At 45.2% G+C, this 21697-nt stretch overlaps 1 protein-coding gene across 3 annotated transcripts; it reads right to left on the minus strand.

The window, feature by feature from the left end:
- Positions 1-737: 737 nt before the first annotated feature.
- LOC132789557 (protein charlatan) lies at positions 738-21193 on the minus strand. 3 transcript variants are annotated; one of them, XM_060797638.1, is made up of 7 exons: positions 20676-21193; positions 5782-6095; positions 5213-5718; positions 4143-5153; positions 3328-3522; positions 2828-3151; positions 738-2352 (listed from the first exon to the last, which is right to left on the minus strand). In XM_060797638.1, the coding sequence occupies exons 2-7, from the start codon at positions 5998-6000 to the stop codon at positions 1023-1025; spliced, it is 3585 nt and encodes a 1194-aa protein (XP_060653621.1). In that variant the 5' UTR covers positions 6001-6095; positions 20676-21193; the 3' UTR covers positions 738-1022. The 3 variants fall into 3 exon arrangements, with proteins under 3 accessions (XP_060653621.1, XP_060653622.1, XP_060653623.1); XM_060797639.1 differs by lacking the exon at positions 20676-21193 and adding an exon at positions 15246-15548; XM_060797640.1 differs by lacking the exons at positions 2828-3151; positions 3328-3522 and having other exon boundaries at positions 20676-21192.
- Between the last annotated feature and the right edge of the window lie 504 nt (positions 21194-21697).

Raw genomic sequence — 21697 nt, forward strand, 5'->3', positions numbered from 1 at the left:
AAAATGACAATCATACTTTATGTATAAGATGGCAAAGATTACTCGCACTAAGTAACTACAAAAATAATAATAATAATTTTAAATGAAGTTCAATAATGGCAAATTAAAGCTATTTTACTTCACAAATGATTCTGTAACGAAATTTAAGACATTTGACATCTTCAAATTCTATTAAGTGTTTTTTTTTTGTTTCTTTATAAATATTTAAGTGTTGTCTTTTACCACTATATGGTGAGTATTACACAAGCTTAAGTGTGTATGTGTGTGTGAATGTGAGTGTGCTTGTATGAATCCTCAAATATACAACTGAGATGTGTAAGTTATAATATGAAATTCATCGAAATGGGACGCAGCTTTCTACAATATCATTTTTGATCATAATCATTTTGTTGTTTAAGCTTTCATGTTTTTGCTTTTTGTTTGTTTGTAAAGAGAAATCATATTTCAGGTACATCACAACTTAAAATTTAACAAATAAATGCAATTTTCAATGAATTTTCAATATTAATGCCTAATGCATGAGAAATGTGTATATGGCAAGCAAGCAAACATTTGCTAATTTTAATGGCGACGTCCGTGCTTCAGTCGACGGTGCAAGAGTAAACTGTAACGCCTCTCAAACTGTGCACTGCACTGCTTACAGTTGCGAGTGCTGGCTTGCAAAGCGCGGTGCCTCCAAAACCGATGCAGCGCCAGAGAGCCAAGCGTATGATAGTTGAAGCTGACGCCACTGCGTCGATGACTGACTGCGCAGCTGACGCAGCACAGCTTCTGCTGACCGAGGCGATTGAGATGTTTGTCGCGCAGCATAGTGACCACAGCCTCGGGGGTGAGGCGTATTTTCTTTGGCTGCGCCTGCTTGCGCGAACTGCGCGCAGTCTCGGCCTCGGACTTTTTTGCTAAAGTCCAACGGCGCCGTTAAGTACTCCTGTTTGCTGGCTGCGTCGGCTAGCAGCGGCAGCAGCGTTGCCAGATGGTTGAGTGACTTGCGAGATGCATTACAATTGTTGTTATTGTTGCTGTTACTGTTGAGTGGTGCTTGAACCGCTGCTGCTGCTGGCTTTTTTGGGACTTTTGCGCGGCGCTGCCAGATCCAGCTGACGTTTAAGCAGTGACTGCGTCGGCAGCGTTGGCGCTGGCGCCGACGCAACAACGCTGCTGCCTTGAGAGACCTTTGGTGTTATGGTCAGCGTGATGTCCTCCTTGTTGCGCAGATACTCAATATACTCCTCAGTCTCGCTCAGCAGACGACGTCGCTTGGCGGGCGACGATTGTTGCTCTCGCTCTCTTTCCCGCTCCCGCTGCTGCCCAGTGGTCGTCGCGGTGGGCAGCGCTGCTGCGGCTGCTGCCAGCATAAGCGGCGTCTCGGCTGCATAATATTTGTTGATAATATCCTTAACATAATTCTGAAACTGTGTGCCAATGCGATTGAGATTCTGGTATTCCATTTGTGTGAGAAAAGGTGTGTTGGTGGTTGTGTTGTTGCTGTTGCTGTTTGGTGTGACGGCAACACCAGCTGCTGCTGCTGCTGCGGCCGCCACAGTTGCTGCCGCTGCTGCTGCAGCTGCGGCTGCTGCAGCCGTCGTTGCTTCTGTGCTGCTGGTGTTGTTCTCCTTGTCATCCTGATGATGATGAACGGCATTTCTATGAGATTTCTCTTTGTAATAGTTGTTGCTGTTGCTGTTGTTGTTGCTATTATTTGTATTATTGTTGTTGTTGTTGTTTAGTTTATACGCGGGAGACGATTTAATAAGCTGCACTCGCTGCTGCTGCAGCTGTTGATTTTCTTGATCTTCGTCGTACTCAATCTTCAGCTTTCGCTTGCTGGCGAGCAGCTCGATGGCCGTCTGTTCGTAAGCTGCTGCTTCCAGAAATGCCGTTGCCATCATCGCCTTGTTATTGTTCTGCTGCTGCTCCTTGAGCTCGCTCTCTTTGCCGTTGCACTTGCTGTTGTTGTTGCTGTTGCCATGGCGCGACAACTTCATTGGCGATGTGCTTGCCGACATGTTGTACTCGTCACCCGAGTACGAGGACGACGATGCCGATGACGGCGTATTCTCATCGTCCTCTCCCGTCGAGTGTTGTCGAGCACGCATCGAGCCAAACTTTTGCCGCTGTGCGATGTTGTTGTTGCCGCTGCTGTTGCCGCCATTGATGTTGCTGTTGCCGCCCATGTTGCTCAGGCTGTGTAACAGCGCTGCAGCCTCTCGTGTTGTCCATTGCGAAGGCAGTTTATTATTGAACAGGAGTTGATGATTTGCTGGTATTTTCAACTCGTGCACGCCTCCCGCTTTATGAAAATCCTGAGCGACCGAAGCTGTGTTGCGACTAATGGCGTCCATTTTTAGCAGACTGTAAAATTGCAAAAGTTCAAATTGAATTAGTCAATCATGGATGAAGAAAAATAATGAGTTGTAAAATGATAACAAATAAAATTGTATTGAAAATTGGCAACACATAAGCTGAAATTTGGCAACGCAGGACAAACAAATGTGAAATCAATAAAAATTCAAAACCCAAAACAAATTATTATAAAATAAAATACTTATTCAAATGATGTGTGGCAACTTATCATCTGAAACATGAAAATAATGAAGGACAACAAAATTAAAATTGAGAAGCTGAAACAACTTGTTTTGGAATATTCAAAAGAAATTTGGCAACAAATCATCTGAAACTTGACAACAATGCAGGACAAAGAAATGTATAACAAAATGAAAATTGAAAAGCCAAAACAAAGAATATTTATAAGCAGCAACGAAATAGACTCAACAAAAGAGACAAAAACGAAAAGAGAAAAACTTCAACGGGTTAGGCGATTAAATACCGCGCATAGTCCTCCGGATCGCTGCCCTCGGCTTCGAGGTATTGAAATAAACGCTCCGAGCCACGTTTTTGAGTTGCGGCATTCGGCAGGCTGCCGGTGAGCAGATCATGCGGTGGTATCAAAGAGCCGTTGGCACTGAGACGCCAGCCCACCATCGACGTGGGATTCACAATGATCTCCTGTAAAGGGCCGCCCGTGATGTTATTCCCGGTTCCGCCACCGCCACTGCCGCCAGTCACGCCATCATTGGTAGTTGTGGTATAGATGGTAACGGCGCCACTGCCGCTCACATTGCCCACGGTTTGGCCACCGCCACTTGACGAACTGCAGCACAAATCAATGCACATTGGATGTTGTTGGTTGTTGGTTGGTTGGGGGATCACAGTGGGGCAAGAACGAGTTGAGAGAACAAGAACGAGGGTAGTAACTAGTGTTAGGAGCATTCTGCGCGCTTGACTAAAGTGGGGGAAAAGTGGGGGAAGGCGGTCTGAGAACGTTACCCAAAAGCGTTGCCGGCATTGTGAAACGTGTTTAGTTGATTGTTCGCCACCAGGGTGTTTCCAATGGTTCGCAAGACGTTCAAGTTCTGGCTATGCGATGCATTGTTGTTGCCATTATTGTTGCCGCTGCTGTTTCCCCCGTTGTTGCCACTATTGTTTCCACTGCTGCTGCGCGCCGGACGATTATCGTGCGGACTGAGAGAAACAAATGCGATTTTCTTTAGGAGCGATTGTCGATGCTTAATGAGGTAATCAAAATAATCGTTCTCATAAACTGAAGAAGCTTGGGACTTTCAATTCAGCTAGTGAATTCTTATCAAATATCTAGATGAATAATAATTCAGATCGATCACATCTAGTGCAACTTGTAAATAAATATAAGAAATAAAATATATCCTAACTTTCCGGTCCTATTCAATAATTTCAATTCAGCTCTCTTTTTCATTCCCATCTGCACAACTTAGGAACTTAGGACCTCAGACAAGGTTCCTTTTTGGTGTGGTTTCGTAAATCATTTGAGTATCGGTTGGAAGGGTAAATAACCCATCGCATTCTATCCCATTCATGATTTTGCGTATCCTCAATTCAGTTGATACCTATTTCCTACATCTAATCAAGTATAAAAATACTCCTTAGCAGTTTAGGATCTCAGACAAGGTTCCTTTTTGCTGTGGCTTCGAAAACCATTTGAGCATCGGTTGGAAGGGTAAATAACCCATCGCATTCTACCCCAGTCATGGGATACTTGTCCTCAATTCATTTGATACCCATTTTCTACTTCTAACCAAGTATAATAAAAGTAAAACGGTACTTACTGCACATCACTCATGTGAGCCTGGAACTCCTCCTGAGTGTCGGCGAGGTAGGAGCACTTGCTGCAGGCACGCTTGTTGTGCACTTTGAGCACATGGGTGGCTAGACGCTCTGAGCGCGCCGCCTTGTAATCGCAGAGCAGGCAAACGAACGGCTTTGTGTGTGTGTTGAGATGACGTTTGAGACCCCACTTATCAGCACCGGACCAGGGGCAATAGCAGCAGGTGAAGCGTTTCTCCCGCTTGGGTTTCAGCAGACCGGAGCCGCCACCCGCACTGCTGCTGCCCGAACCCGAGCTAGAGCTGGCCACCGGCTGTTGGGCATTGTTCATGACAGCACCCACATGGAGCGGCAGTACGGAGCCATCGTCGAGCTTCTCCTGCTTGAGCTGGGCCAGCGGCATGTCGGCAGCGGAGGCCACCGCCTCGATGGTCTCCACAATGCTCATGCTGGTCGAGGTGGGATGTCGCTGGGCCTCCAGGAATGCATTGTCAATGTTTACGCCCGTCGCATTGATCGTCACATTGCCACGACCGCCGGAATGATGCGAGTTGCCAGTAGAGCCACCACCTGATCCACCACTGCCGGCAGGGACATGGCGACGCGTCTTGTTGATGTCGTACTGCAGCTCGCGATGCATGCGCAGAAAGTGCTTCTTGACGTGATCGGCGCGATTGAACTGCTTGAGGCAGGCATAGCACTGAAAGGGCTTCTCGTCCTTGTGAATGTTCTCGTGGCGTGTGTACAGATCCCGACGATCCGTCGAGTACGGACAATGGGTGCAGGCATAACGCTTCACAATGTGAACACCGTTGGCAGCGGCAGCGGCTGCTGCGGCCTGGGCTTGCGAGGACTTCTTGCGACTGCCGCCGGAAGAGCTGCTTCCGCCGCTGCTGCTGCTGCTGTTGGTGGGCGCTGAGGTGGGCGTGTTTTGGGCCAGATTCTGTGCCGCATTGGCCGATGTGGAGGGGCTGGCATAGATCAGTTCCGTGGCATGCTCCTGACGGTGTTTTCTACGCAAGAACACAAGATTAGTTGTGGGTTGATATTGTTTGATTAAGGTTACACTCACTTGGACTTGGGCGTGCTCTGATGCTGTTGTTGCTGCTGCTGCTGTTGTTGTTGCTGCTGCTGCTGCTGTTGTTGCTGCTGATTGACCTGGGCATAGCTCTGCAGCTTGCCACCTGTTGTCCACTGCACCAGCTGTGGCTGCTGCTGCTCTGCCGTGCCAGCGTCCTGTGCCCAGCGTTGCTGCTGCTGTTCACCCGCTTTCAGCAGACCCGCTTGGCCAGCAGCAAAGCCATTCTGCATAAGAGCGGCCAGGCCAAAGGCTGTACTCAGATGATCCTCGGACTTGAAGCTCCCAACGGCGGCGACGCTGGGCGCCGGCACCACAGTGGCGCCACCGCTGCCGCTGGCGCTGACCACTACAGAGTTGCCTGAGTCGGCCTGCTGCTGCTGTTGTTGTTGCTGGATTACATTGGCCTGGGTGGTGGCCACGTTGTTGCCGTTGCCACCGCCTGTCGCACCACTCGCTTCATATTCAATGCTGGGCGCGGCGGTGCGATCGATTTGTTGCTATCGAGAGAAATTACACAGGTGAAACAGGTAATCATCGAACGAATGCGATGGGGCACTTACCAAATTCGTAAACGAGCGTTGCTCGCCCTCGGGCACCGCGGTGGGGCCACTGGTGGCCACCTGAGCCACCGGTGTGCCGAGCGTGTGCAAACCGTTGCCGGTCTCCTCGCCGTACAGTTTACGTGTGATTTCTTTGAACATATCTTCATATGTGGCCTCAACATTGGAGGACTGTGCGCTCGCTGGATTGCCTCCGGTCGCTGGGATTAGTGTTGCCATTGCTGCGACTGTTTGGCCTTGGCTTGCGGGCGCGTTGCTCTATAGTTGTGGCGACTGCTTCTCTCGCTATTCCCTCCACGGATGTGCTTCGAAAACTGCAAGACAAAAGACACAACGGGAGAGTGTGAGTGTGAGTGGGAGATAGAAATAGCGGGTAAAGTTTAGTCAGTGGATCTAAGCTCAACGCACATTCGCATTCACATCCGGTATACGAAATACCCAAAGACCCAACGACCAAAGGCCCCCTTTTTCCCCCAATCGATGTCAGTTCTGGGAATCGGCTGTTGACACACCGCAGCTCTGTTTCGAACCTGACTGCCTTGGGCGCATTCATGGGGGTGTTGGGAGGGGCGTCGGGTTTTTACGATTGCTCTTGATGCTGCTGACGTCGCGACGACGAGTTGACGTCGAGTCGCGTCGCGTCGCTTCGCGTCGTTGGACCAGCATCAGCTGAGTCAGCGTGCCGAGCTCAGTGAATTGAGCACACTTTTTGTTTACCACAATTTCATTCGTTGCTTGATGCAACAGGCGACAAACGTGTCAAGAATGCTTTCGTTGGTTAAGCGATTACAAATGCAGAGCAAATAATTAAACAACTGATTACGTAAATAATATGTTTTTAAAAACATTAGAATAAGAATTCGAATATTTCTTTAATATATTTTTTTTCTCTCTTTTTATTTACAATCTGTCATATAATTAATTTTAAATTTACAGAAATAGCAGTTATCCAATGAGCCCTGCTATTATATGTAACATCTTTCGAATTGCTTGGATTTATCTATCGGGGAGATCGAGTATGTGGTATCTTTTCAGTCTTCAGTCTTTAATATATGACATTTAATATTTTAACACTAAAGACATGTTTTTCTTCAATATTATATCATGTTAAATGCATTTCATTTGACTTAACCATCTGATACATATTTATTTAAATATTTGTAAAATTACAAAATTCCTAACTGAGAACTTAACACATACTTGAAACTTTTGTCGCCTGACGCAGATACGCTTGAGTGTGTTGGCGTCTCGGCATCTTTTTGCTGCATACATTAATAAATTTATCAATCGCAACAACAACAACAACAATAACAACGATGACAACGGGCCAGCCCAGGTACGGCAGAAGAAAAAAACCCCATCAAGGGAAAAGATAACGCGCCCAAAATCTTCGTTTTTGGCGGTCGTAACTACGAGGATTCTCCAAAGAGCTTCCCATAAAATCGCGAGACAAATTGTTGGACAACAACAACAACAAAAACAACAACAAAAACAACAAGCTGTTGGCGTTGTAATTTTGGCGGCACTTTTGTGGTTTTGTTGGGTGATGAGAGCGAGGGCAAGCGAGAAGCGGAAGCCTGTGGTTGTTGCTGGTGGCCCACATGTTGCTGATGGTTGTTGCTGCGCCTCTTTTCTCTAGCGAGATGCTGACACCCAACCACATAAGTTGTTACTGTTGTTGTTGTGTGTGGCGACAGAAAGTGTGTGTTGTTGTTGTTGATATGGGCATGGGCACGTTTCGATGGCCCAGAGCCAACAGAGAGCCACCCACACTCGCCCAGGCCGCAGACGAATCTGCTGCGCAATGAGCAGAGGGCAGAAGGCTGATGGGGAGTGGGAGAATTGTTTGTTTGTATTTGCTTATACATGTGTGTGAGTGTAAGTATGTATGTATGCGCGGCCGTACTAAAGCGTGTTTTCTTTCGTTTCTTTTGAGTTCATATTTCGTATTTGAGTTTTTGTTTTTTGCATAGTCGTATTTGATTTTCTGCTTCGTGTGCTTTTTACAGTTGTTGCCCACACTTTGCGCCATTGGGGGCGTTTTACGTCTTCCTCCACTTCTTCCTTTTCTGTTTGCTTTGCCTTTGTGGTTTCGGTTTCAGCTTCGTATTTTTTGTTTTGCTTTCGCCTGTCGGATCGGCAGCCCTTTCCCCTCCCCTCCCACCCTTCTTCGCTGTCCAATGCGCCATATTTGATTGGCTCTCTGTGTGTGGTTTCCAAGCCAAGGGCATTGTTGTTGTCGCTCTTGTCGTTGGGTGGAACTTGACTTTGGCTCAACTCAAGATCACCATCGACTCCACACATCCATGCATATTTGTGTGTGTTGGAAAAAAAGTGCAAGTGTTGGACAGCGTAGCATAAAGGAAGTTGAAAAAGATATGTTTTATTTTCTGGGGATATAAAAAACTGCTGATATTGCAAAGCTTCCCATTGTCGTCATCACAATCAAGTGAATCATTGAAAACGAGTTTCAGATGAAAGTATTCTATAATCTGTTTAGAAATGGGGATTCACGCCGGATTGCACAACATTTTTTTTTAACTCTTTCAATTGCATCACACACTAAAGAAAGTTGTCCAAATAGCAGCAAAAAAGAAGGAAAAAAACATACAACAGTCCAACTGTTCGATAAGCGAAGGGCCAGCTGACGGGGTCAACTTTAGTGGGCGAGCACTAAACACACACACACAACCACACATAGATGGGTAATAAAAGAGTGTCAAACGTTGCCAACAGCAACCACCACAACAACAACAAGAGCTGCGCGTGTGGGTGCTCCGTTGGGGCCAGGCACCGACAACAAAAACAACATCCGCTTTGCTAATAGCAGGCAGCGAAATACAAAAAACCCCAGCGACAACAACGGGCGCGTCAGCGAGTGGGCTGAAAATGGGCGCAACGGTCGCCGCCGACAGCAACAGCAGCAGCACCAGCAGCAACAACAAAATCAATTTACAACAACTCTAACACGCGCGCCATCAAGAACAAATACAATGATCAGACGCTGTCGCTGTCGACGCCGCCGTCGTCGCCTATGGTGGGTGTGCAAAAACCGACATTAGCTTCGGCAGCAGCAGCGACGCCGCCGCAATGACAACGCAATTTGGGGGAGTCAATGAGAGCGACAGAAAGAGAGTGAGTGTGAGAGAGGCGAAACCGGTTGGCAGCTGAAAACAAAAAATGCCGGTTGGAAGCTTTTCTATGTAAAAACCGAAGAATCGAAATGAGAGTGTGTGCGAGAGAGCAACATAAGCAAGAGCAGAGCAATTCATGACAGGGGCGATCGATGCCACTCTCGCTCGATGGTCTACTGCCAGTTGTTGGTTGTCGTCTGTTGTCTTGTTCTGTGCAGATGCCGGACAGTCGCCTGTTAACGGTAAACGCATTATTGGGTGGCTTCTCTCTCTGTCTCTCTCTCTTCAAATATGGCAGCAATGACAATTGTTGTTGTTTGTTTTTGTCTGTCACTGATAATATTTGTCAGAATTGCGCTCATTGCGTGTGTCTTTGCTTGTTGTTGCGGAGGGGGAGGCGGGCGTCAAAGCGCTAAATTGCGGAGCCTGAACACTGACGCACACATCTGAGGGGGCGAAACCGTTGCTTATAATGTGTGCGTGTGTGCATGGAGTTGGATACGCACAAGCACACAATACACATGTGTGTATGTGTATATGAACATTTTAACACCCGTGGGCTGGCCCGGCCCCGATGGCAGCTCAGGGTGAGCCACAACATTACTTGCAGTTGTTGTTGGTGTTGCGGTGAGCGGTGAAAGGCCAAGAGAGGAGACGAAGCGACGGGGCAACCAGAGGAAGCAGAGAACGGACAGCAGCAGCAGCAGCTAATGACATGTTAACGCCAAACAACAGCCGTCTGCCTGCCTGTCCATTCCAAAGCCACACGCAGTTATTAAAAAGCGCTTTTGCCCGATGGCGTGCACAGTGGTGCAATTTAATTGGAAGGGAGGCGAGTTGGCAAATGCAAGTAATCTTGCTAATTGAAAATTGTATGTGCCGAAATATGAGACCCACTTAAAATACCTAAATTTGTTGTTGTTTTCGTTGCAATTAAATTCTTTATTTATTAAAAGCATTTCAAATTAAGCATTTAGATAAATATTTTTGAGCATCATTATTGCATACTTCATTGTTATCTACGCAAAATCAAAAACCATTGATTTCAGAACAATTCGACACACTGTGCATCGACTCTCGCATTAGCTGCGCGTTGTCGATACACACACCACATAGAAGCAACAACAGCAAGTCGTTAAGGTGGGTGGGTGTCGAACAGCTGTGCTTGGTGTCCAGCAAAGCAAATACAGCGATCGACTAACCAAACGAACGAATGACAACAAAATAAAATCTTCAATTTTATACGCGAGCTAACAGGGAATGAGACTTCGACGATTTTCTTGCTACTCTATGCCATCACTTTGCTGCTTCACACGCCTACGCAGCAAAAACAGCAGCAGCGCATGCGTGTGGGCCGCAAGTTGTAAGTTGTGGATTGCATTGCCTTTGCGTGGGTCAACTGGAGTGGGGGGAAGAGGGTGCTCACAAAAGCTATACAAAATATCAGTCACACTCTCACACAGCCGCAGACATGTAAGTTAATATGTAAGTTTTAGTTGCTTTTGCATTTTTGGCAGCTGCACAGACATCCGCCAGCTTCGCTTTAGGCCGCCGCTCTGCGGGTGCTGTAAATGTTTCTGTCTTCACTTTTGTGAATGTGTGTGTGTGTGTGTGTGTGTAAAAGGCGCAGAGGGCAGCTTTATATGGGCGGCAGGTGGTAAATTTTTGTGGCCAGCCAAAGACAGAAACAGCAAAAATGATGCGGCAGCAGCTGCTGTTGCTTTATTTTTTTGTTTGTGCTGTTTTTGCGTCTTCTTTTTGAGCTGAGCTTTGCAGGCAGACAACAGACAACCGACAACAAAGCAATGAGTGTTGGGCTTTAAAGCTGGTTTCTTTATACGCCAGTGTGAGTGTGTGTGTCTGTTCGTCGCTGTGTGTGTGTGTGTGTGTAGCCAAGTTTTGGGTGGTGCTGGTGGCATTGCCTTGTGGGCGTTTGCAGCACCAACAGCAGCAATCGAGATGAGCAACGGCAGCAGCAGCAGCAGCAACATCGCATTCACAACACAGCAGCAACATCTTCAAGGGCAGCCATCAGTTCATTTCGGTTCGATTCGGGCCAAGTCATATACGCGTTTAAGAGACGTCTCTGACTCTTCAGCTTTTGGCTATGCTTATTATTATTATTGCTGTTGTTTTGCTGGCAGCTGTTGGCAGGTGCGCGCCCTCATAAAACGTCGTCGGACGACCCAAAATGCAGGCGCTGCTGTTGCCGTTGCTGTTGCTGATGTTGCACATGCTCAATACATGAACAAAAATGGCGACGTCTGTCGCATGTCCCTGTCCCTCTTTCAAGTGTCAGTTGCTTGCCTTCCTCCTCATCCTCATCCTCCTTTTCTTCTTTTGCTTTCCCTCCTCCTTCTTCTGCGTATTCTTCGGAAATCTTTGCCTTTTACTTAAAATGTAGTCCAAGCAACATGTGCATCCCTCCTTGGTCTGTGTCTGTGTCTGTGCTCTGACTGTCTGTCGATCTCTGCCCCTCTGGGGTAGAAATTAAATGCAGTTGTTTCGATTTTAGGGGTGGTTTTGCCTGCACCGTTTTTAGGGTTGCCACAAGCAGGTTGCAGCTGCCGCCGCCTGCCAGCCAGAAGGAGACTGTCTCCTCAGAGCCTGTTGCTGTTCTGGAATGCTCTGCACTTGCTATTCGTGTTAGGGGTTGAGTGTTGCTCTGCCAGCTGACAAGTGGATTAAACATATATTGAAGGGATGACCAGTGTTAGGTGTGTACACAGAGTATTTCTGCGATTTGTTACACTTCAGAGACTTTACTTTAATGAATTTAGAGTGAGGAATTGATATTTTAATTACTAAACAGACCTATTGATCTCAATTCGACTTTTTAGATGGAATTGGGCTATTTTTTCAAGCTAGGAACTGTCTGCTCCACACAATACATTATGTATCCGTTTTCGTATAAACATTCGTACATAAGTACGTACTCTAAACCCAACCCAAAACCCAACTCTGAAATGTTGACGCTGGACGCCTCTTAAAATAACAACAACAGCTAAAGAAGAAGAAGAAGAAGGCAGCCTCACACACACACAAATGCTCACACGCAGTAATTCAAGAGACTCCAACGAAAGAGACCCAATAATGAAATTTCACAACAACCTTCAAACAGACGTCGTCGTCTCGCGTGTATTTATGTGTGTATTGTATATACTTTATTTTTTTTTTTTGGTTTGGTTTTTTGGGCCGTCTCAACGTTGAATATTGAAAAACGGTTGAGGTTTTAGGCAAATTGTAGTAGGAGGAGGCGATGGCGATGCGCCGGCAGCGTTGCGAGGCCCCGGCCCCATAGAATGAGGCAGCGAAACGCAGATAATGATGATCACAAAGCACAAAGAGCGACGGGGACTGAAGACGAGTTTCTCGTTTTCGGGCCACGCCAACGAAAAAGACAGGCCCGATAAAGCGAACAAACCAAACCAAAGTATAATCAAACCAAAGAGGTTTCCCTTCCCCCAACTCACAGAGGACAGACCCCAGACTCTTAGCCCAGGGCCCAACCCAAGTTTGAAAGCGGTGAATGGTACACAAATGAAATGAAATCCTACGCAATGGGGTGGCTGGCTGCTTCTGCCGCTGTTGCTGTTGCTGCCACTGCTGCAAAGGGGACGCGGCAGTGAGACGCCACAGGTAAAAAGTAGAAACCTTGAAAGCCGCAAAACAAACAGCTGCTGCTGTCGTTGCTACGAAACAGGTAAACTCTGTTGGGCAGGTAACTTGGCATGGTCAGGAGTAGGACGGGTCGCATAGGGTCGATACGTTTCGGATCGAATCGGGTCGGGGGAGGCGACGCGCTGTAACAGGAAATTCCTATGTGATTTTTGGTGAGATTGCTGCGCACACTGGGGTCGGGTTCAATGCGATGCGGTGCGGTGCAACAAGCAACCCTCACGAGACACTCTCTGACAGCAGGTACCCGATCACCGATTGTTGGTCCCGTTGTCTTTCTGCAAGCCACCCTCCCCTAAAGATTGTCTGTCCATTTCGGCCCCGACGCGACGAGACGGGAAGTGCGTAATTTAGTTTTGTGAAGTTTGCGCTGACTGCGTTTTGGGGTCGCGACGTTTTTCATGGGAACTTGAACTTAAGCGAGCCGCAAAAGGGGAGAGGGAGCGCTTATGTGTGTGTGGGTTGCTCTTTTTAATGGGGTGTGTCGATGTGAAGGCATGTCTCTGTGATCGACAATAGTCTAATTGGCCTTCCTTTAGGGTGGATATATCCTAGTAGAGTGAAATAAAGACCTTCCACATACATATATAGAAATATTTATCAGTTGTTAAAACAATTCTGCAATACTTCTTGTGAAAAAGCTGTTCGGATAATTATAGAAACTATCAAAAATACAGTTATAAGAAATATCATCGTAGAATTAAAACTGACAGATTTTAGCTGCAGTTGCATATCATTAAAAGAGGCCAAATTCGCTTAAAACAATTTAAAATATAATAATCAAGAGGGTGTCAAGCTAACAACAGTCCACTAATGAAGTTTTCACTGTACTTCATACACTCATCCCAACAAAGCTTGATCGCCGCATTGACAACTCCTTGGCTTGAAAATGATGAAAGCACAGCAAAAACTGTTAAAGCAAACGAAGAGGAGACTCTGCACAAACAACAAAATGTGAGCAACAACAAATACGGTAGAGGGCCGAATTGTGTGGGGGCGGCAACGCAGACGGCGACCAAGCACAACACAGCAAAGCGAAAAATACAAAATAAAACAAACGAGTCAACGAGGAGAGGAGTGGAGTACATAATGCAAAAGTCGTTGTCGTTGGGTGGGTGTAAGAAATTCGTCAGAAGTCAGCAGACAGCAGTAGAAGAGGAGGCAGCAGCAACAGCAGCAAAACTGCAGGCTGTGGGCAGGCAGAAGAATTTGTGTGATAAACTAACAGAAGGGTGTGAAGGCGAAATAACAAAATAGCAGAAATGGAAGAGAGTAACATAATGCGAGGGCCGAGGGCCGCTGTTTAGGCAGCGGACGCCAAAATAAAAACTTAAAAAAATCAACATACGACGCAGCAGGCGGCGATGAGGACGGGCGACGGTCAGTCGCGTCGGTAGCGGAGAGAACGAACACACAGACAGTCAAAAAGAAAGAGAGAGAGAGAGAAGTTGGGAAGTTGAGCCATGCGAGGCGGCAATTAAAGAGCGCAACGGCCATGTGACAAAGCGAAAGAATAAATAGGGCTGAGGTAGGCGTCGAGACGCGCGTCGTTTTGACTGCCTGCTGTTGTTGCTGTTTCTGGTGCTGTCGCTGCCCTGTTGCCCCAGGGGAAACGGGCAGGCAAGATTTTAAAACATCACCCACTCACATGTGTGCAAGTATGCGGACATGTGTGAGTGTGTGTGTGTGTCAGAAAGACGAAAAAAGGCAGCGGATAAAAAGAAAGTAGGATAATGTGGGCACAGCACAGGGTTGCCAGGCTGTCATTAATGTGGACTCTACAAGTGTGCGTGCGCGTTTGCGTGTGAGAGAGAGAGAGAGAGAGAGGGAATAGGGCGGCAGGCAGTGTGGGAGCGAGAGCGTAACCCAACACACGCAAGCTGCCAAGGATGTGGTTGATGTTGTAGATGGTGGTGGTGGTGGGTTTCACATCATTCATTATCGTTGCCCCTTGCAGCGAGGCGTCGCGACTGCGCCAAGCGAGGGAGGGCCAACCGTGATGGCGACTCCGACTTGTTTTTCATAGTGTGTGTGTGTGTGTGCTGGCATCTCTTTTGTGATTGCTACAGACGAAGGCATCGAAGGGGTGCCCACTCTTAGCGGGCATTCTTTTTATTGTTGTTGTTGTTGTGTTTTTGGGAGTGCTGTGCGAGTGTTGGTGCGTTTTTTGGGCGTTGGAGTGGCTTTTTTTTGGTTGGTTGCTGTGCGTTGTTGTTGTTGTTGTGCCTGTGTATAATTGGAAATTGGGTAACCGGTTTGTGAACCACTGTGAGCTACCTGTGGGTTGTTGGCTGTGGCCTTCGGTATGATTTTGTCGATGGGTCTATGTAATGCATATGTATTGGTATGCGTCTCTCTATAAGTGTGTCTGAGTGGTAACATGTGTCCCGCAAAAGGTTTTAGAGGGAGGAAGACAAATGAAGACCCAATACATAAGGACATACATGCATACATAACTATGTATGAGCAGACTGAACAAGTCACACAGTGATCGTCAAAAAATAATAATACGTATGGTCTGCTAGTGATTCTATTAAAATGTAAGAAAATAGTAATCACAACTACACAAAACATACTAAATAGTAAAGTTGAAGAATTCCAAAGCACTTTTACCATTTCCCCATATATTTAAAATAAATGTAGTATAGCTACCTTTAATGTCTGCAATTTGTGTCTGCGATTTTTTTGTTTTGGCCCTTAAGCCATTTCAATTTTGTTGTAGAAAGTCCTTTATGGGTTGTTTGTTTTGTTTGTTATCTGCACTTGTAACTCGCACAATTTATTCACTTGATACAATGCAATTTATTAGAAGTACGCACAATTAAATGTGCACTTTCATTAATCAAACACTTGCCAAAAATATTTAAAAACACGCGCCGGCCTTTAATAAATGTTTGTTGTTACTGCTGAGATGCGCGCGAATGCGACCAAACGAACCGAACGCTACGAAAAATTCCAACAGACTGCGAGAGAGTCGCTGGCAGAATGTGGGAGAGAACCATGGAACGATGACGCAGCCAGCTGCTGCTGAAATGAACGAGCACGGCAGCGTCAGTGGCGTCGCACAGTGGGTTGCCTCGAATAATATCGAGTGAAATGTGCGGACTGTATTTTTCACGTATGTATGTAGTTGTTAATGAAAATATTGAGAAATAATAAATGTATTTCATTTAAAAATAAATATATATACAAAAATATATAGTTGTCATGTACTTTTTATAATATAAAAATAAATAACTGATAGAAATAAATATTTATAGAAGCAAAGAAAGCATTTACAAATTTTAAAGCGAAAAAAGAAAAAAATATATGCCTACATAAATATCTAATAGACAACTTATAGCAAGTGGCAACATCAGTAAACCGTTTTTGACCCACTGTGCTCAGCGCCAGGGGGCCCAAGCCGCCACCTTATACAACGAATGATCGAATAAAAGAGAAATTGCAACAAACAAGCGACGAAGTCACCGGCGTCTCAGTCTCAGCCTCAGTCACAGTCTCAGTTGACGTCGGCAGCAGGCAACGCATGGCAAAGCCAAGCCACCCGCTCATTCACGTTTCTGCTGTTGTTGTGTGGGCCGACGCTGCCGCTGTCCGTAGTGAGAGCGCCAGAGAGCGAGAGTGGGAGCGAGGTAGTGTGAACCGAACTTTGTTGTTGTTTTCTGCGTAGGGTGGTTTGGCTTGTAGAATTTCTGGACGTTGTTATTGTTGCTGTTGCTGCTGATATGGCGACAGCGCAGTCGCGCAGAAGCAGGTCAGTTTGTGTGGCGTCCGCTGCGCAACTTGATTTTTGTTGTTGTTGTATTTTTTATGCGCAGCCGTCGGCGTCGGCGGGTTGACTGTTGGTAATGATCTTCGTGCATGTGGGTTGCTGTTTTGTGGTTGTTTCGCTTCATGTTGTTGCTGTCTCTGCTGTTGGCGGTGGCGATGTCGGCGTCGGCTACGGGGGACGCGATTGACTGTTGCGTTCATTAGCGCGAACGCGGCCGCTGCTTTTTGGGCTCGTTTTCGAGGAGGTGCTGATACATAGTCCAGGTAGACACAGCACACACTCATATAGACTGGCTGTATGTATTGTACATAAGGTTGGGCAGGTAGTTGGCAGCTGGGTGGCGCTGCTTGTGGCGTGGGTTGCTCTGAGATTGAGGTTAGGTTGTGCTCAGCCCAAGAAAAAAGACAACATTAACAATCTGCGATTGCTATGCAAATCGCATGACTCATATGGGAGACTCCGCAATAGTGCAATGCAGCAGCACTCTGCAACTCAATGAAATTGAAAGTTGTATGCAATCAATGGTAGCGACAGAGACGGCGACTGCGCATCATCGATGATACGATGCTGTTGTTGTTGTAACGGAAAGTGATGTACTTGTTGTTGCTTTAATCGGAAAGGAGAGTCGCTGTCGCTGTCGATTGAAGGCTATGGGCGAAAAGGCACAAAGTGGAAACGAGAAAACGGTGTATGATGTTTAGGTTCCACTTTGAGGATCGTGGAACTCATTAAGTACTATGTAGGTTATACGTTGTGTTAATAACAACAACGTATCACTCTCAATTTCCTTGTTACTACTAATTCTACTATTTTTATTTATTGCTACGCTATCTTCACTTTCCTGTGCGATCATCAAATCGGAAATGCTTTCAATGCTGCACCGCAACAGATGAGACACCACAAAACAGGTTACTCGGCGAAATGGAGCACCCTACTTTTAAACTTCATTGCCACTCAAGTGGCGAGCGGATGACGCGGCCGCCACAAAGGAGCGGAGCAACAGGGAACCGGTTTTCCAGCAGCCCTGCAAAGACTGTGGCCAACATATGTATGCAGCTCGCTGGCCCACTGGCCAAGGAAACCAGCTGCACAGCCCACACACTCGACCACAATCCGATGCAGTGCTCAAGGGATCGCTGAAGTGCCGATATCTTCACCGTTATGCTTGTCGGGTGCACAATCAGTCCATCCTTGGTCATTGTGTGTGATATAACGCAAGCTGCGTAATGAGCAAAGACAATTACAAAACGTGGCAGAGCAACACATGGCTTCGACCTCAGAAGAAACCTGTTGTCGGTCGCCTGTTGCTGCTGAAGCCCTTCTTCGTCTCTCGGTCTGTGGGAGAAAGTGTTGCTGCTTCTTCTAGGGCTTCTTTTTGGGTGAGGCGCCATGGCAATATCACCAAATACCCGTGCGGGCAAACGAGGGACTCGATTCTTCTTCAATCGTCACGATTTGCTTGCACTTTGTCACGTCTCATTTAACAGAACGAACGAAAAAATAGAAGTAACTGCGAAGGGGGAGCTCAGTGTGACCCTCTCGTCAAAACAGCAAACACAGAGAGAGAGAGAGAGAGAGAGACACAATGGCCAGAGATAGGGTGGCTAGTGATCGTTGCTCGCACAAATTCAATATGGCGTCGCCTAGCGTAGGATGAGAACAGACAGACAGCAAGTGGAGCGGGGAGTGGAGAGCGGTAACGCATGCGCAATTCGCCCGACTACGAAAACAAAGTAAAGCGTAGGCGTGGGTGGGCTGGCCATCTATTATACACGACTCTCTGCGAGGTTGTTTGATTCAGTTCCCGCCACGTTCTTGTGGTTGAGACTGAGTCACGGGCTTCTTGGCTGATACAAGTATTTGCTAGAGGCTGATTAAGCTGGAATTTAATCAACAGGAAGTGGTCAGCAGCTTAGATGCCCCCGACTGACCCGTCGAAGTGGGACCATCTCTCTTTCAACCATTTTCTTAATCAACTGTAAACAGTATAACTGGAAAATGTTGAGGTAAACAGAGCTAAAATTGCGACCAACTGACATACATTTTTAAATTTATAATACGGATTTCAAATTATAGTAAAACTAAGTGTTAAAAATGCTAAATGGGTTGGGATATTAAACTTTATAAGTCAGTGGTAGTAAAGATTAGTTCCTTTTAATTTTCTGTTCATTAAAAATAAGAAATGTTGTTACTTGTAGATAATTACATTTTGGATTATGCATAATTTCATAATTTTAGGATCTGCTTCACAAACGTGAAATTTATTCTAGCACTTCCATTCAAATAATATCATTCATCGAGCTTCAATTTGATAAATACAGATTAGGAAATATTAAAAATCCGTCGTATGTGGAAAGGGTATTTTTTTATCATAGAAGATCATTAGAAATTTAATTCATATATACTTTCTTGTGGTTTTAGTGGTATTATAACATTAATTACAAACAGAATTGTTTGACTTTAACAAAACTTAACTTTAAAAAGTTTTATTTCGATCATATAACATAATTAGAACAAACGAAATTACTTTTATATTCAAAGCAATAATGACATTTCCATTAAATAAAAAAATTATCTTTAATAAATTAGGAGGAATTATTAGTAAGAAAATCATAACTTAGGACCAAATAAAATCAGCTTATCTTATATCAAAAGAAAAGGAGTATTTGAGTTTTAATTAAATGTGATTACTGTTTTTGCTACGAATGCATATTTGCTTTCAACCTTTAGGCGTCTTCAATACTCAATCAAATTTCTTAATTTCATGAAGTGCCAGCAAATGGAGTTAAGTCGTCAACCTTTGAAATCATTTAAAAAGGATTGAACCTTTATCTTCCCACACCCACTAATTGCGGTATATAGAGGTGGTTTCTTTGTAAATATAGTATACACAGACATGTACATACATGTTAATATTTGCATGTCTATTCATAATGCCGTGTACAGAGCTTTGAATTTTATATAATGTATATAAATCATGTATGTGCATATTAATGCATCAATAAATCCTCGACATGCACATGACTTCTTCCCTTGATGTTGCCTAGCAACAAAAAAAGGACTAAACGAGCTGAAATAAATGTAGTTTTGCAAAATACATGAGCAGAAATAACAAAATACAAATTATATAATAAAAACACGTAGACAAATGCCTATTTGCCTATGCCCCAATACAAGTGCAACATATGCCGCATATGTTGCATAAAAAGCAAAAGCACAAAACCATATGCAACGTACGCCCAACAACGCCCACAAAATCCACAAAGCGAGAGCGGGAGAGCGATAGACAGAGCAGGATAGAGGAATGCAAATGCATTTGAGAACGCAGCTGGAAGAGCGAATTGAAATTGTGTGGAGCAATGTGCGTAAGAATGGAGAGAGAAAAAGACATTGAGAGAGAGAAGCCCAAAGCTCTCTCCCTTGCTGGATTACGCTCTCTCTCTCTCTCTCTTTGCTTTGAATGTGTTGTCAAAACTGCAACAATTCCTTTGCAGTTTTTTCGATGCGACGAAGCGGCAGCTGTTGGAGAGTGTTGGGTAGGGGAGGGGAGGGAGGTTGGGTGGGTGGCATAACAAAAATTGTTATAGACACAAAATTTATGATATGCGCCGCCCGGTGGTAGGAAAAACAACCACCCAACCCAGTGAGAAAAGTCGCTCGTTTGTAGTTTTCAAATGCCAAAGCTTCAATTTCGCCGCGTGCGTGTGTGCGTGAGTGAGTGAGTGATGGTGTATGTGTGTGATTGTGATTGTGCGGGTGTGAGCGTGTGCATTGTTTTGGGGGTTGGTATTTTTGCTGCATAGAGCGCCTGCTCCAATACCAACATACCAATACTAATACTAACATAATACCAATACCAATACAAAACAATGCCAATAGCAATAGCTCTATGGCAAATGCTTCCATGTGGAGAAAGTATTGATGATGGAAAAATAGAAGTTGGCGCTTTTAAGCTGTGGGGGTTGTTTGGATCCCGACAATAGTTGTTGCTGTTGTTGTTGCTGTTGCTGTCGGTGGTGGGGTGTTTCTCTGGAAAAAGTGCATACCGAAAAATATACGCACACAGACAGACAATACGCTCACACACACACACACATCAACATGCACGCACACACTCAAACGCATTGCGGAAAAATCAATAAATCATTTGTTTGAAAAATTTTTAATTGCCCTCGAGCATAGATTTTAACATGAATTGCAATAATTGTGCAGAAGTCATTACTGCGATTACCTCAAAGAAATCTTCGCCAGCGAAATGCTGCGGTTGTAAATAGAAAAAGTATTGCATACTTTTATGCATTTGCACTTACCAACATGTTCGTAATGATTTTCGCGGACAGCCCAGAAGTATGCAGCACAATATTTCGCCAGCGAGTGCACACAACTGCGCTACGATTTTGCTGATATCCTCTTTTCCTCTTCCGCACTTGTACTTTTCTCGAGGTTCTGTTTAATCAACACTTTGATCACACTGCACTTGTAACATTTTAGCCGTCTTTGCGTTTTTGATGAGCTGAGCACTTTGCAACGATTACCGATACAATTGGTTTTACAACTAACCTCATCAACACTCACACACTGAATGAAATCTCGTGACTGAATGAATGGGAGAAGCAGCTACGTAGCTGCTCCTAAAATGCAAAAGCGCCGCCGACTGACGAGCAAATTTTATGGCAGCCCTGGCGTCGGTGCCGACGTTGGAGGCGGCGCTCCCCGCCCCTTCACACACACACTGTCGTCAATATAACCACTATTTGTTTTGTAATCGTAAGTCAGTGTTTTGTTTTTGCAGCAAGTTGCTTTCGCCGTTTGTTGTTGCCACAACGATTGCCCGTCGCGTAATAATTGCGCTTTGAGTTGTGCACTTGTATAAAAAGCTTCCTGTTTATGCTACGCTTTGTTGCTGTTGTTGTTCTTCTTGCTCTTGTTCTTGTTGTTGCTGTTGTTGTCACAAAAAAGCGCGCGCATTCCAGAACTCTCCCACTCACAAAAATAGGCAGCGATAGCACGCTCTCTCTCTCTCTATTTATCTCTCTGCTTGCTTTTCGATTTATCACTCGCTTTGAATGCGCTCTCTGGATTTCTCATACCATGGCCGCCATGTTTATTTACAAAAAGTTTGCCGTTATTTGTATTTAAGGTATGCAGAGTCCTGACAACTTTGAGAGAGTTTTGTGATGTCTCTGACACAAATAACCTAAAATAATGAAAGTCATTTCATTTTATGCAATTAAATATTCAATTCAATAATATTAATAATAATATAATATAATATCCAAAGGCATTTAAAAAGAATTTTTTGTCTTTATTTATTTAATTGTAATTTTTTATG

The sequence above is a fragment of the Drosophila nasuta genome, chromosome 3 (assembly GCF_023558535.2).
Source record: "Drosophila nasuta strain 15112-1781.00 chromosome 3, ASM2355853v1, whole genome shotgun sequence".
Classification (NCBI taxonomy): Eukaryota; Metazoa; Arthropoda; class Insecta; order Diptera; family Drosophilidae; genus Drosophila; species Drosophila nasuta.

What these genes read in the sequence shown, in the direction of transcription:
- LOC132789557 (XM_060797638.1), bottom strand. Translation starts at nt 6,000, where the DNA reads ATGGCAACACTAATCCCAGCGACCGGAGGCAATCCAGCGAGCGCACAG. An exon ending in GCTCACATGAGTGATGTGCA is followed by an intron (nt 3,523 to 4,142) that starts GTAAGTACCGTT and finishes TGTTTCTCTCAG; the next exon opens with TCCGCACGATAATCGTCCGG. An exon ending in GATCCGGAGGACTATGCGCG is followed by an intron (nt 2,353 to 2,827) that starts GTATTTAATCGC and finishes GCAATTTTACAG; the next exon opens with TCTGCTAAAAATGGACGCCA.